The sequence below is a fragment of the Idiotropiscis lumnitzeri genome, chromosome 13 (genome assembly GCF_059441095.1).
Source record: "Idiotropiscis lumnitzeri isolate Australia: NSW breed Sydney's pygmy pipehorse chromosome 13, RoL_Ilum_1.0, whole genome shotgun sequence".
Classification (NCBI taxonomy): Eukaryota; Metazoa; Chordata; class Actinopteri; order Syngnathiformes; family Syngnathidae; genus Idiotropiscis; species Idiotropiscis lumnitzeri.
The window spans coordinates 9,840,771-9,854,691 of NC_142403.1; the positions used below are offsets into that span (position 1 = coordinate 9,840,771).

The following is a 13,921-nucleotide window of genomic DNA, read 5'->3' on the forward strand; positions in this document are numbered from 1 at the left end:
TCGTATTCCTTCAAGAACACTTGGCTTTTCATATTATCTCATTTACATTTTGGAGAATAGAAATATTGTTTGCCAAGCAGCAGACAAATGACGCTCATTAGACTCAATGGAGTCAGATGCAGAATTCACCAGTCCCAAAAAAGTCACATGCAGCTCGTCACTTCAGCTGCATGCCTGCTCCAACCAAAACATGTTTAAAAACTGTTAATTAACACGATTGGTCGTGAAGCTCTTGTGACGTCACACGGAACACAAGAACTACTGGCCAATTGGATTTAAACAGTACGAAATAGAAAATTCAAGTTGAAACCAAGATATGAGGCAAATTTTATTTTCCTCATTTACCATAAGGTAAAAGTTTTGCCTAAGTCAGAGAAGTTTGACACCATCTTGAAAGCGAGGAGGAAAATGATACTGAAGAAAATTGTCTCAACTCTGACCCCTCAATTTCAATCATTACGGAAGGGCGTCGTTTCAATTTAATCACCACAAACCTTAGACACAAACCACTGTAATCAAGTCGTTTCGGTATCAAGTACTGCTTCAATTTCAACCGACACTCAGCAAAAAATGCATATTTAAACTAAAATAATTAAGGAATGACAAACATGGTTTAACCTTGTTCTTTGAAGGCCTATGTCCAGCTGGAACATGGAAAACTTTACCATCAACTAGCGAGGAGACTTCCGGATTTATCAGACGTCCCTTGATTTAAACTCGCCCGTGGAACCTCCTTGATGCTTGATCCTTGCACCTTAATGTACGTTTTTAAGCCGGTGAAAGAACAACTTCAGGGTCGCTTTCTTCTGACGAGCGAGTAGCTAGGAATGTTGCAATTAGAAGACTTCGTCACCCCTGCATCACTTGAGCTAAGGTGGTGAAGACAAATGGGTCACCTTGACGGTAGCCAGCAAGCACTGCAGCATCTCTCCAACCATGATTTGCCATTTTTATGTCTGTAAAATTTTTTCCCATTTACTCAGGCTAAATGTCACCGTATTTCATTTAATCTTTCGTGATCAAGGATAAATGCGAAGAATACAACGTATGGCCACAGAAGAAAGTTCATCCATTTTTTATACAGCTTATCCCTTAGAGAAGGGGTGTTGAACTCATTTTTGTGGACGGGCCAAATCTTAGTTTGGTTTCCCTCAGGGGCCGTTATGACTGTGAACCCGTATAAATGTCTGCTCACCTTACGTTACCACATACACACAACAAATTGATAGAAAGCCAGTTTTGAAATCAGAAGCCACTCAGTGTTTGTTCAACAATTCTTCAAATTATTTTAAAAGGGGAGGATTGGTAACAAATAAAATGCAATATCCCATATCTCTATGTTGTTAAAAGTAAAGAAAATGTGTAACAAACAGGAAGTTGACGCACATGATTTGCCTTATGCCGGCCACATAAAATGAGGTCGAGGGCCAGATTTGGCCCCCGGGCCTTGTGTTTCACAACTTTTGCCTTAGAGCGTAGGTGTCAAACTCCAGTCAAGGAGGGCCGTTTTCTTGCATGATTTCATTCTCTCCCGGCTGCAACACACCTGATTCAAATGAGCAGCTCATCAGCAAGCTCTGAAGAATCCTGATAAGTATCTAACTCATTTGAATGAGATGGAAAACATGCATTTTTACTGGTTCTATTAATGGACGTATTTGTGTTGGTGGAGCCAAAAAACAAATAAGACAAATTACTGTTAAATAATAAATGGCACTAGTAGAACTGTTGTGTAAAAGCCACATCACACTTGTTGTGATGTTCTGTGTATGTCATGGCTGTGATTCATTCATGAGCACAAGGCCCCATCGCTTCATCTGCTGTGATCTTGCTTAATTAATTGTATCCATATCTTGTTGATATCGTTATGATTGTGAGAAAACGCCATCATGCAACTTTATAACAGTCCAGCCGTAAGTGCAACCAAAAGTCTGTTGAGCTCTCCTATTTCTGTATTGCATTGATTTTTTTTTTATATTAGATTTAGGCTGACAAAAGAACAAATTACCTTGAGACAAATGCTCATCATTTAAAGTTGTTATTATTGTCGGAAGAATATACACTCTCCCTTGCTGTTAGGAAAGTAATCAGAATCACATCGAATCGTTTCATAGCTGTGAGCAGGTGTGATGTTTTATTGACCTTCACCCATCACTGGCAGCCTCCCTGTTTACACATTGACGATGTGGTTTCGAGGGGGAGGTCATTTTAAAGAGACAAAGCGTCCAATTATATGGTAGACAAACAGCAATTTAATCTCACTGCTGTTTGACTGAAGTGTTATATTTTGTTAGTGTGCGGTGTTGTTGATTGTAGGGATATCACCCCCGAAGCCCTTTTGTTACGTGCACATGCACAAAACAGGCCCTGAGAGAGCTGTGCCACCACTTAGCATAATGGTGAATATGGATATGTGGCGGGTGGGAGAAGAAGTTGATCCACATGCACACAGGACCAGCTGCATTGAGATATATACGGGCTCCACACATGAATTGAGTCCCGAATCTGACTGTTTTGAATGCACATTGTGTTTGTTCTTTAAATGATTCCCCACATACTGTTTGGGGAAAAAAAGACACCCTTGGATTCTATCTTTCATGGCATCAATAAATCTTTCTGAGCTACTGTCAGTCTTTACGTACAACCATCCACATTAATTTCCTCGTTCCTTGTCATTGCTCTACAGGGTCGTAGGGAGTCGCTTCCTGTGGCCCACCAAGTGGTCAGGCGACGCTACTCAGGCCCGTTGCTGCTTCCTCCACTTCGGAGGAGACACTCCTGTCAGGATCATCACTCGGACACTCGCCGCTTTTCTGCTGCACATGGGTTACCGCTGCATCGCCTCGAGGCTCTCTACTTTCGGGCATTGGAGAGTCATGATGAGCACCGGTCAGTTCCTTTTTGTATTTCAGTTACCTGCCTGTTTGGCTAATGATTGGACTTTGTGCATATGCACAAAGCCTTTGGCTCTTGAATTCATGGGTGGAGCGACGTGGTGCCCAGGTCAATTTTCTGTTATTTGTGTTAACTGCATATTTAAAAAAAAATATATGCTCTTGATTTCAATGCAACTCGAAAAGTTAAGTAAAGAACATTCCATTCTTCAATTCAACGTCAATAAAAATAATTACTTTCACGCGATAGCAAGCCAACAACATGGCTGAGAAGTCACCATTTATTTCCCCCAAATATTTGAAAAATAGTGAAAATAATTTAAAAATAAAAAATCTGCAAATATCTGAATCTGCTGGACAACTCTATACACTTTTCTTTGACGACTAAAATCTCTTGCAGTTTTCGTCAACTAGAATGTTCTGGTATTAAAACTACATTGACACTTGAATGTAGATGACAAAATAATGACAAAAAATAACTTACTTTTTAATCAAAAGACTGACTTGACCTAAATCAAATTTTGCGGTCAAAATTGACACTGATTCATAGAGTATCAGCTCTATATTTAGAAACGTATTTCCCAGAGTGAGTCCATTTGTGAGTAAATTCATGTTGTTTTCGTACTGTATTTGTTCTTTTAGTAATATTTTTGTTTGGTGGTGTGCCGTAAGATTTTTCAGTTCTTCTGATGTAAAATACACCTCTGAGATGAAGCAAATCCTTGCCTCAAGTGCATACCGCGGCACTTCCCTCCCATATGTGCATTAAACGCTCAGGAAGGGAGTTTAAAAAAAAAAAAATGACACGATTGATGGACAGATGGCGAACAGCTCGGACCCATGAGGGCGGAGAGTGGCATAAAGGCCAAGTGAGAAAGGAAGCAGGGCGATCGAGCCGCGGAGAGGAGGAGACAGAAAGCAGAGTGGTGCACAGCCAGTCTCATCATCAGTGTGGCGCGTGGACAGCAGCGCACCATGTCACACGCTCGCATCCTCTAACGTCCACTTTAAATTTGTAGTCTGCACCACTCCTGTGTACTGAAGAAATTGGCTTTCCAAAGGAGCCTAGCAAACTAGCGACCGAATACATTATAACATGGAGTGCGCGACGCTGAGCAGAGAGGGAGCCGGGCTTGCCAAACCACCCAAGCATTTGTGGCGGCAGCCCAGGACAAACATACGGATCAAACAGCGCTTCAACTCGGACACCGAGCGCTACCTGTGTCGTAACAGGACCCTGGAGAAGCTGCGACCCGTACTGAAGAAACCGCGATTGTCCTGGCCCTCCTCGCTTAAACGGTAACCAAATTCTCTTGGCAATTATACTCCAAATTCAGAACTTCCCATAAAGTGACCAGGGACACAATATTAGCTGTGTATTTTTCATTTATACCGCCAGAGAGGTTTTGATTGACTTTATTTTACTGTTCTGTGCAAATACACTGTGTAGTAGTGAGAGGATGCCACATGTACTTACCAAATATACCATAAACGCTCTCAGTATGATTCAATGCAGTTTTGCACTTCTGAAAACGACATCCATAATAATACACTAATCCTTTACATTTTAAAGTAAAACCTCCCTGACATTGTGAATGTATGTTGAGCATTAAAATTTACACAATTAAGTGTTTCCAAAATGTTCGTGTGTGTGTGTAAGAATAAAACGCTAAATCAATAGAAACTCCAATTTGGGACCTTTGTCCAACGATTTTATTGGACTTTAAACATTGAGAGGTTTTCCAATATGCTCACGTCTGAACACACGTTTGTCTTTCTTTTAGTAGTGTAACAAAAACAATTTGAATTGGAATTTTTTTTTTTTTAATTTAAAAGATGCAAGAATTCAACTGTTCTTCTTTGAAATATATGAGATATGTAATGATATGAAATATTCGTCTCTGTGAAGGAAGTTGAACATTCACAATACTGACAAATTCATTCAATTGAATGTAGAATGGCAACAAAAAAAGTCATTGCGTCATACCCATACAAATCCAACCGAATTGAATCATTCCACTCGTGCTCTGCGTGTCAAAGTGTATGGGACACAAAGAACTAGTTACCCGAAAAACCTTTTTAAGGATGAGTACAAGTACAAATAATAGAATTCCAATGATTACTTTGGTCAAAATGAATAGAAAATATTTTGATATTTTCGTGAGCTGGGTCCGCCCACAGACCATTTGTGCTTGCGTGTCATCACTAGCCCAACGGGGTCGTCTTCAGACTCTGAAGATGGCGATGACAAGCTGTAGGTAAGTAATGGTCACACTGTTTTTATTGTTTAACTTAGGGAAAAACAAAATGAATCCGAAAAAAAATCTCATCGAGAACACTTCATGGCCTGAAAAGTCAGAGATGAGGCTCGATTATGTCATATCCGCCTTCTTCCAGATTTCACTGCCGCGCTGGCCCCGCCCGGAAGATTTTCAAAGTGTGGCTAAATCCATGATAATGTGTATCAATTTGTGAAATCGTTCATTGCGACATGGATATTTTAATGTTTCATACAACAAAATCATGTCCCATACACTTTAAGCTATACATAAAAATGATATTTTAGGCATGTCTCTTGTTTATACAAATTTTGATTGGTGATAAAAGTGTGACAAAAATATCTCCCACTTTACACTTGAGCCTTTGATCCAAAGCAGAAGTATGCCTCGCTTTTTTCGTCGACACCAATTAGAGTCCTAACACCAGAATTTACAAACGATTTTATGCATTAGAGATTTTTCTCTCTAAAGAAAAGATTTTCCGAGTCACCATTGTCTTCCTATCAGCTTGCGCCATCTGGTCATTCTTCTTTGACCTTTGTCATTACTGAGTCGAAAGAACTGTCACTCCGTGGATGATTTCCCTTTGTTGGACCATTCTGTATAAGGCCGAGAACTTGTGTGTGAAAATCACAATAATTCTGCAGTTTCCCAAATAGCATTTGGCACCAACAACTATAAAACGTTCAAAGTCGTCTCACTGTGTATCTAGGCCATTCAAATCATCCAGGGTATGATCATGAATAACTAGCAAGAGAAGCAGTCAAATAGTCATCATACGTTGTAGAGCTGGTTAATAAATCAAAATTGTAACCTGATTTTAAGTTTGGATTCTCTCGATGTTTGTCTCAATGACTGTGAACCCATATAAATGTATGATGGTCTTCCATTATCACATACACACAACAAATGGATGGAAAGCCCGTTTTGAAATCAAAAGCCAGAAAGTAATTGTTTGTTGTTTCAATTTATATTAAAAGGGGAGGACTGCTAACAAATAAATGCCAATATCTAATATCTCAATGTTGTTAAAAGTGAAGCGAATGTGGTAGAAGTGGGAAGTTGACGCACATGATTTGCCCTTCGCGGACCACATAAAATGAGGTCGCGGGCCAGTTCTGGCCCCCGGGCCTTGAGTTTGACACTTGTGCTTTAAACTGTTTAAAGGAACTCACTGGTCCAAATTCATGTAGAATTTGAGGCATGCCTAAAAAGTGAAACGCATGAGTGTACGTTAGTAAAAGATGTCATTTTATTGCTGTAGTTTTTCGCGACCAGTTTAGTACCGGCGCTCGGTACTCTCTTCACTCGTCTGTATCAACTACAAGAGACCAAGCACACTTAGCAGACGAGAGATTCTCCTTAGTGGCCTTCGCTCACGACACTGTGTGTACACAAATGAGCCCCCCATTTTTTGTAAACAGGTGATGCCAAGAGATTCACCACACCTTAATTTGGTTAGTTTTTTATTACTTAAATGCCGAACAAATTCTGCACCTCTTGCTATAATGGCCATCATATAATTGTGGGAGTATGGGGGACGTTGAATAATACTTAAAAAGTTCATTCGTGTAGTCATTCAGATCCAATCAACTTCATGTCTCACTTCAGTGAGCATTTGTGCGTATGCCTGCATGTATGTGTGGTTGTGGTTATCATTTCATGTTTCTGCATGACTGAGCGTGCAGCGGACAAAGTCTACCTTTCCCATTATGACAATTGTGTTGACTTTAAGGCATGCAAATTGCTGCCGTATGTTTGGCTGGTAAGATATTTTCATTGGTATTGTAAGTGCATAATCATTGTAAAGGTACATCATTTGCATTGAAAACAATTATTTCTAAACATGAATTGAATCAATATGAATAGATGCAATTGTTAGATTTGCATCGCCTGCTTCGCTGGATGTACTCCAGATCCCTGCAGCCGTGCCTAAGAATAACAGATATAAATAATTGTGAAATAATTAAAAAAGAAAAAAATATATAATAATAATAATAATAATGATAGTAATGATGATAATAATAATAATAATAATAATAATAATAGAGATATGCTTAGTAATATTCATGTATTTAGTTAGGTTAAAAAATTGGTGGATTTTTTTTTTGAATTGTCATAGCCATACAGCATGGTAAAATCATTATTGCCAAAGCTCTCAAAGGTCAAATTTAAAAACACAAAAATGAAAAATCTCAAAAATATGATGTGCTGGTTAAGACATTTTTTTTTTCAAATCCGTGTCAAAAGTACGTTGAAGGGCACATTAAAGCCATATATGATTCAAATTTGCTGCTGACCAGCATATATAATTGATGGAAAATGTCCAACTTTTGGTTTAGCGTGTTTTATATTTCGTGCACACAAAGATGTAGTTGTGTGATTGATGGTTTAGCAACTGGGGAACGAACTGGCTTCTGCACTGCATCAGTCATGGAGACGGAGGTGCTGCTTTGCTTGTTTGTTTTCCACTGTCTTTCATTCCTCACTGCCAAGCGAGGAGGATGGCGTCCGTTGTTCTTGCTCTTGGATTTGTTGGTCTTGGAGTTTTGTGTGACACCAACATTACACGAGAAATGGGGTTGTGATTTATTTTTTTCATTGTGCAAAGTAAGGAGAAATGCAGTTTGTCTTGATTTCAAGGCGAGATTTTTCCCATTTGCATTGCTCTTGCTGACCGTCCAACTTGTGAAACACCACATTGAACTGAAACCACTTTAAAAAGATCTTCAGTCTTCAGTGTGTGATTGTTTTTACTCCTCAAATGAAAGGCTTGAATAACAGCACATTTTAATTGAGATTCTCACTTTATCACACATCCTACATCACATCACCCTGGAACAGTATTTGTGTGCAGTGGCTTTTGTTCGGCACGACAAAGGAGACAAAAGGCTTCAATTAAAATTGTGTTTGTGATTGGCTGCCACACAGTTGATGGGGTATGACAGGCGCCTTAGCTGAGCTCTTTTGATGACATTTGCTGTCAACAAGTGATGCTGCGGCTCATTTCACACACAGAGGAGCCGTTTTGTTAATCCCCTGATAGTTAATTAGATCATCGCATTAAACATTTTCCCTTGTTCGATATCTCTGTTGGTAGATACCAGTAGATGGAGGAAAAACTCACCACACTCGGTTCTTTACATTTGGCTTGCATGCAACATGCATTAACTTGTGAATGAGCTGCAGCCGTTTGATGATTTCACACTGGTGAGTAACCCCATCTACGCCCCCAAATGTAGGTCACGCCAATTAACAATTTGACAAACATTCAACAATCTCTAGCAAGTGTTTAGTGTCGTAGATGATTCACCTATTAGTCAAGATTAGTTGAAGAGAAATTATATTAAAGATTGCGATAAATTGGTTGGCATTGCACACCACACACTGAAACATAACAGGATTGCATTTTCATCAGAATGGCACGGTGGATGACTGGTTAGCTCGTCTGCCTCACAGTACAGCGGTGCGGGGTTTGATTCTGGCTACGGCCTTCCTGTGTGGAGTTTGCATGTTCTCCCCGTGCCCGTCTGGGATTTCTCCGGTTTCCTCCCACATTCCAAAAACATGTAGTATGATTGTGAATGATTGTTCGTCTTTGTGTGTCCTCCAATTGGCTGGCAACCAGTTCTGGGTGTACCCAGCCTACTGCTCGAAGATGGCTGGAATAAGCTCCAGCACTCCCGTGACCCTCGTGAGGATAAGTGGCTTGGATAATGGATGGAAGTCATTTTCACCACAGTGTCTAAAGGCAGGACTGTGATAGCTTGGATATATCAGCCAAGTGCCAGATTTTCTGGAGTATAAATTTCCCCATTCAAAAAAAATACATCATGGAGAAAAAGAAAAACATACAGTTTATGTAAGTCATACAGGGGAAATTTATTTTCCAAAAAACGAGACCAGGAACAGCAGTGCTCGCATTCTCGCCAAAGATAGCTGTTCCCTAATTGTGGGTAGAATTTGCGGTAGAATTCAGGTCCGTTATTGCGCCTTTTGGTTCCGCAAATCCTTGTTGTGGAATAAGGAAGCCGCAAGTCTAACTCAAGATACGCCATACATTAATTGCACGCACCTTCCAACCGCTGGCGGTCATGCACCAAAAATATTTGCCAACTGTCAAAAGAAAGGCAACAAGATTAGGCAATAGGGTGCCATCCAAACTCTTATTTTAATATTTGCAAGTCACACCTGAGTATACGTTGCATAAAAAAATAGCATTTTATGGTCCGAAAAATCCGGTAAATATCATGACATTTAGAATGTGTGCAATTTAAAGAATAGGAACGTGCCACAGCCAATTATTGCTTGTTTAAATGATCCAACTTCAAAAACTCAACTTTGGCAAAATGGACGTTATTTCAAATGCTGCTCATTTTCTTCCCGTTCCTCTCATACGTTCCACTGTAACATACAAGAGACAATTATCTGTTGACCAATCAGGAGATAGCAGTGTGTTTAACGCCATGCACAATGAATATATTTAAACACGTATGATTTATCTGAATTCATCAGCCTCTGCAGGGTTAAAAGTGCAACATAAACACCCGTTGTGCCACTTTGGCGGCGAGCTTCTTCCATTAGTCTGACTGTCGGCTTGTTGCTGTAAATGTGTAGCTGGAACTATAACAATGCTTGTATTCCTGGAATTTTTTTTTCACTCCCACCTATATCATGCATGAGTCAGATCTGTCTCATCAGTAAAACATCCTCATTATTGTGAAGATGAAGGGGGGGGTTCAAACAAAATCCTGTAATTCAGTAAAATATTGTTTGCATGCTGGCAGCATGTTGACAAAAATCTGTAAAACCAAATATTTTGTGTCGTTCATTCAATGTGAAAGCATCAAAAAGGAATGAGTGGAAGCTGTCTGAGACTTAGCTGTGTAAATGTTTATCCAACGACCCCAAAAAATTCAATGACCATCTGCCATATACTGGACCCCGCTTATGGTGCATCGTCATTAATGCGCTGCTTCTTGTTGTAGACATTTTTCACACTATATCGCTCAGCTCGTTATTCTGACTTTGGTTGACATTTAAGACACCTCCAATATAGACATAATCACATAGTCGCTTGTGAAATATTTATGTAAAAGGAAAGGCAGCTTGGAGTCCTTGAATGCAGTCTGAAGAATATCACATTTCCAAATGCTTTTTTTTCTCGACTTGAAAGAAAAACTATGTTGACACTTGACAGACAGTGTTTCTTAAGCGTGACACAATATACAAACGGGCTCACAGTCTCAACTCTGATTGACAAATGATGAATCCAGGGTGTCCCCACTTATGCAAAGTCTGCTTGGAAGACTACAGCATCCTAAGCATGATAAATGTTTTTTTCTCTTTGCACCATGGTCCAATACGACCATTCATTTATTCACTCCTTGGGAACAACACAAAAAAAAAGATGGCTAATTTGTTCAATTATTTTGCCTATTTATTAGTATGCAACGTTATTATGCTCTTCCTATTTTATCATTCTATACATTATCCAAACATTGCCACCTATTCATCTTAAAACGACTTGAATGGTTAATTGTGGAAGTTTCCCTCTTTCTATTTCAAGATAAATCGCCATGAAACTATTTACTTATACTGATTTGCAAAATTGAATATACTTAATATTCAGGAAAGGCCAAACATTAACCATTGATAGCTTCATGAAAAAATAAAAAAAGCTCTCTCACTCTGCCTGAAAGTGGTGAGTTAACATTGTTTACGCATTTCCAAGGCACACCATTCACCCATAGCGGAAAGCATTTAGCCGTTTCTAGGAAACCACTGTGTGCTTGCTTGATCAAACCATTTATTCAATTTACTTTGGATGCGGCGTTTGATGCCCATTTGCGCTTCCGTAAAACCCTCTGTCAATGTCGTTCTCCCTGAAAAAGGAAAATGAATATGAATCTCAGATGCAGTGTGGGTGTTGATATTAATCACACAAACGTGAAGAATGTAACAAGGCAAATTTGTATAGAACTCATCATTTCTACACTCTGTGTAGACCACTGTATGACTACATTTTAAACCAAACTCAAAGACACATCATGTCAAATTTGACTTTCGTTGCTTTTTAAAGAATTAAAAACTGAGCTGCGAATTTCTTCACAAAAACTATTGGCAAAAACTGCTCTCTCTGCTGATGATGATTTTATCGTACGGCCACAGTGAGCTCTAACACGAAAATCCTCGAACAAATATCAGCAAGCCCGTCCGTGCTAGGTGGGGTTTGTTCAGTGATGCTCCGTGTATTGCTGGGAAGAAAGCAATCACAACTGCAAATAGAGATTCTGAGCCATCCGTCAGCAGCCGTTCTCTTGCTGGCTGATTGATCACTTCTGGAGATCTCGTACTGTCACACAATATGGCCCTTCTTGGTGATATGCATGTATATAGTGAGACCCAGTTCACTCAAGTTAAAACAGGTCGCTTATGTCAAACCCATTACTCAATGTTTTTCGTAAGTGGGATTGACATTTTTAATGTTGTCAGTTTCATTCATCCGACTGGATTTGAAAGTGATTAGGTGGGAGGGAAATTGAGCCATCTTATTATGGTGGTGGGAATACTCAACCTCAGTCGAGACTTTCCATAGTGCATTAAATCGACCATAGACGAGAGGAAGCTCCTTCTCTGAAATGATCACCAAAAAATACAATTTAGGTTGAGAGTTAACATGACAAATAAGGACAAAGAGAAGACATTCTATTGGCATTGTATTACGTTGACATAATGGATCGTATTCATCAGATCGCTGCGGGTCTTGGTGTCAATCAGTCAAACATATGGACAAAATAGATTACAGCTTCCATTTATGGCACAGAGGCCATTTTCCAGAACAGTATAACTGTCAACGCTTTCCTGCCATCATGAAGCTTTATTATACGATGATTATTTACAACATGTGACTCATGGCCGGAAACAAACCAGAGCATGTTAGTATAAGGTTTATTAGTTTCCATCCTCTCATTTTTTTAACTAAGGTGGTATATTCATTTGCTTACTTGTTTAGCTTTTACAAATGTCTCGAATATTTGTTTGAGTAGACTTAAAATTACCCGAGGAGGGTATTTTAAGAAATCTTGCTGGTCTGTCATTCATCATTTCATCATCCGTCAGCAGGCTGGCTGCCCGTCCATTATTTATCAGTCCTTCATTTTTTTTTCAAGCTGAACCAACCTGTAATCGTCAGTTAGTCTGTCCGCAAGTCCCTCCATCAAATACTTCGAAAGTCTATTCTATTGAACTGGTGCCTGCCTGCAGCTGTTTTAACTCGTAGATCGGCAAAATGTTTTCATTTAAAATTTACAATCGGTTATCTTAACCAGAATCCAGCTCTGCATTGTGGCCAAAGGGAAATAAAATCCAAACCAAGTAGCACACTTCAACTATTGAAATAACGTCTTCTGATTTAGCCTCTTTAGCCAATCACAGCCGGCCATCACATTACCTGCAGAGATCTTCTTGAAATCAGATGCACTCAACTCTGAAAAACATTAAAAATTGCTCTGGATAGCTACTAATCAAACTTTACAGAAAATTCTCTGAATTTAATTCACTTTACAGGGTCTTTAAGGCTAACAGAAAATACAAAACCATCTTATACCCACTTAGCACCTGCAATATTTGGGAATATAGTCAGAGTCCACATTGCACCAAGAAAGATCAAACCTGGAAATGACACCATTTTAAACTTTTAGGGGATTGCCGATTACTGATGGGAATAAAAATGAGCCTTCCCCTCAAATGCTGTGTGACCTTTCGCCATACAACCAGCCTCATTGTAAATGTCAGTCTCCATCTTGAAACGGAGCAGATGTGTGACCTATAGTTGAATTATCAACGATCTTCACCCTTGGGATGATGAAAAGACTCGGTTAGAATATACAGTATACGATAATTGAGTCGTTGTATAATATTTAGGTTTTACGTTTGTTTTCCTTCAATTATCCTCTTTACCACCTGAACTAATTATTACTCAATGCCCATTTTGGTAGAAAAACGATATGCACTTATTTGAAAATATTAGGATTACAGCATCTCTGTCTCATTTCTCCATCAACCTGAACTCATTTCAATACCTATTTTCTGTCAGAGTTGTTTGTTATTATTGAATTATGTGTGCGTCATTGTTTATTTCTAAAAGTCTGATATTCAGAGATGCGAGGAAACCAGAGTTGCTTGGAAAAAACCTACACAAGCTTGGGATAAACATACAAAGTCCACATAGGCGGGCCTGGGGCAAGATTTGAACCCAGAACCTCGTGACTGTGTGGCAGTTGTGACAACCACTGCATGCTTTGCTGCATAAAAAAAAGAAAATAATGAGTAGGGTTCTTTAAATGAGATTGTGTGTAGGAAAAACAAAACAAATAAAAAGCCACATCATACAAAGAAAATGCCAACATACATGAGTTAAACCTTGTGAGTAATGGAGAAAGAACTCGACGACTTCTGCAATGTCATTGAAGGGGATGATAGCAAGAGGTTCGTTCCGAGATCTCATCTCTCACTGACTCGAATGTCTCCAGATTCACTAGCCGTGTTTTGTGATGACTTAAATAGTCCTACTGGCATTCTTGGCACGGATGCAGCTCTCCCAGCAGGCATTGTAAATGCAACTTGCTACAGCAGACTGATAAAAGCTCTCCAACATCATTTTGCAAACACTGAAAGATGTGTAAGACCCTCCTCCACAATCTCAAGTTTTTGTTCCAGATATTTTAAGATTTGGAAAGTGTTAAT

General features: G+C 39.3%; 1 protein-coding gene across 3 annotated transcripts in view; it reads left to right on the plus strand.

Annotated features, from left to right (window-relative positions):
• LOC148324263 (3',5'-cyclic-AMP phosphodiesterase 4C-like) overlaps positions 1-13,921 on the plus strand; it is a 62,683-nt gene that overhangs the window by 11,993 nt on the left and 36,769 nt on the right. For 2 of the 3 annotated variants that reach the window (XM_088313054.1, XM_088313055.1), the window contains exon 3: positions 2,687-2,889. In XM_088313054.1, coding sequence (XP_088169180.1) covers positions 2,687-2,889 — 203 coding nt within the window. Of the gene's footprint in view, positions 1-2,686; positions 2,890-3,859; positions 4,194-13,921 lie in introns of those variants that run through there. The other variant, XM_088313056.1, reaches the window with a different exon arrangement.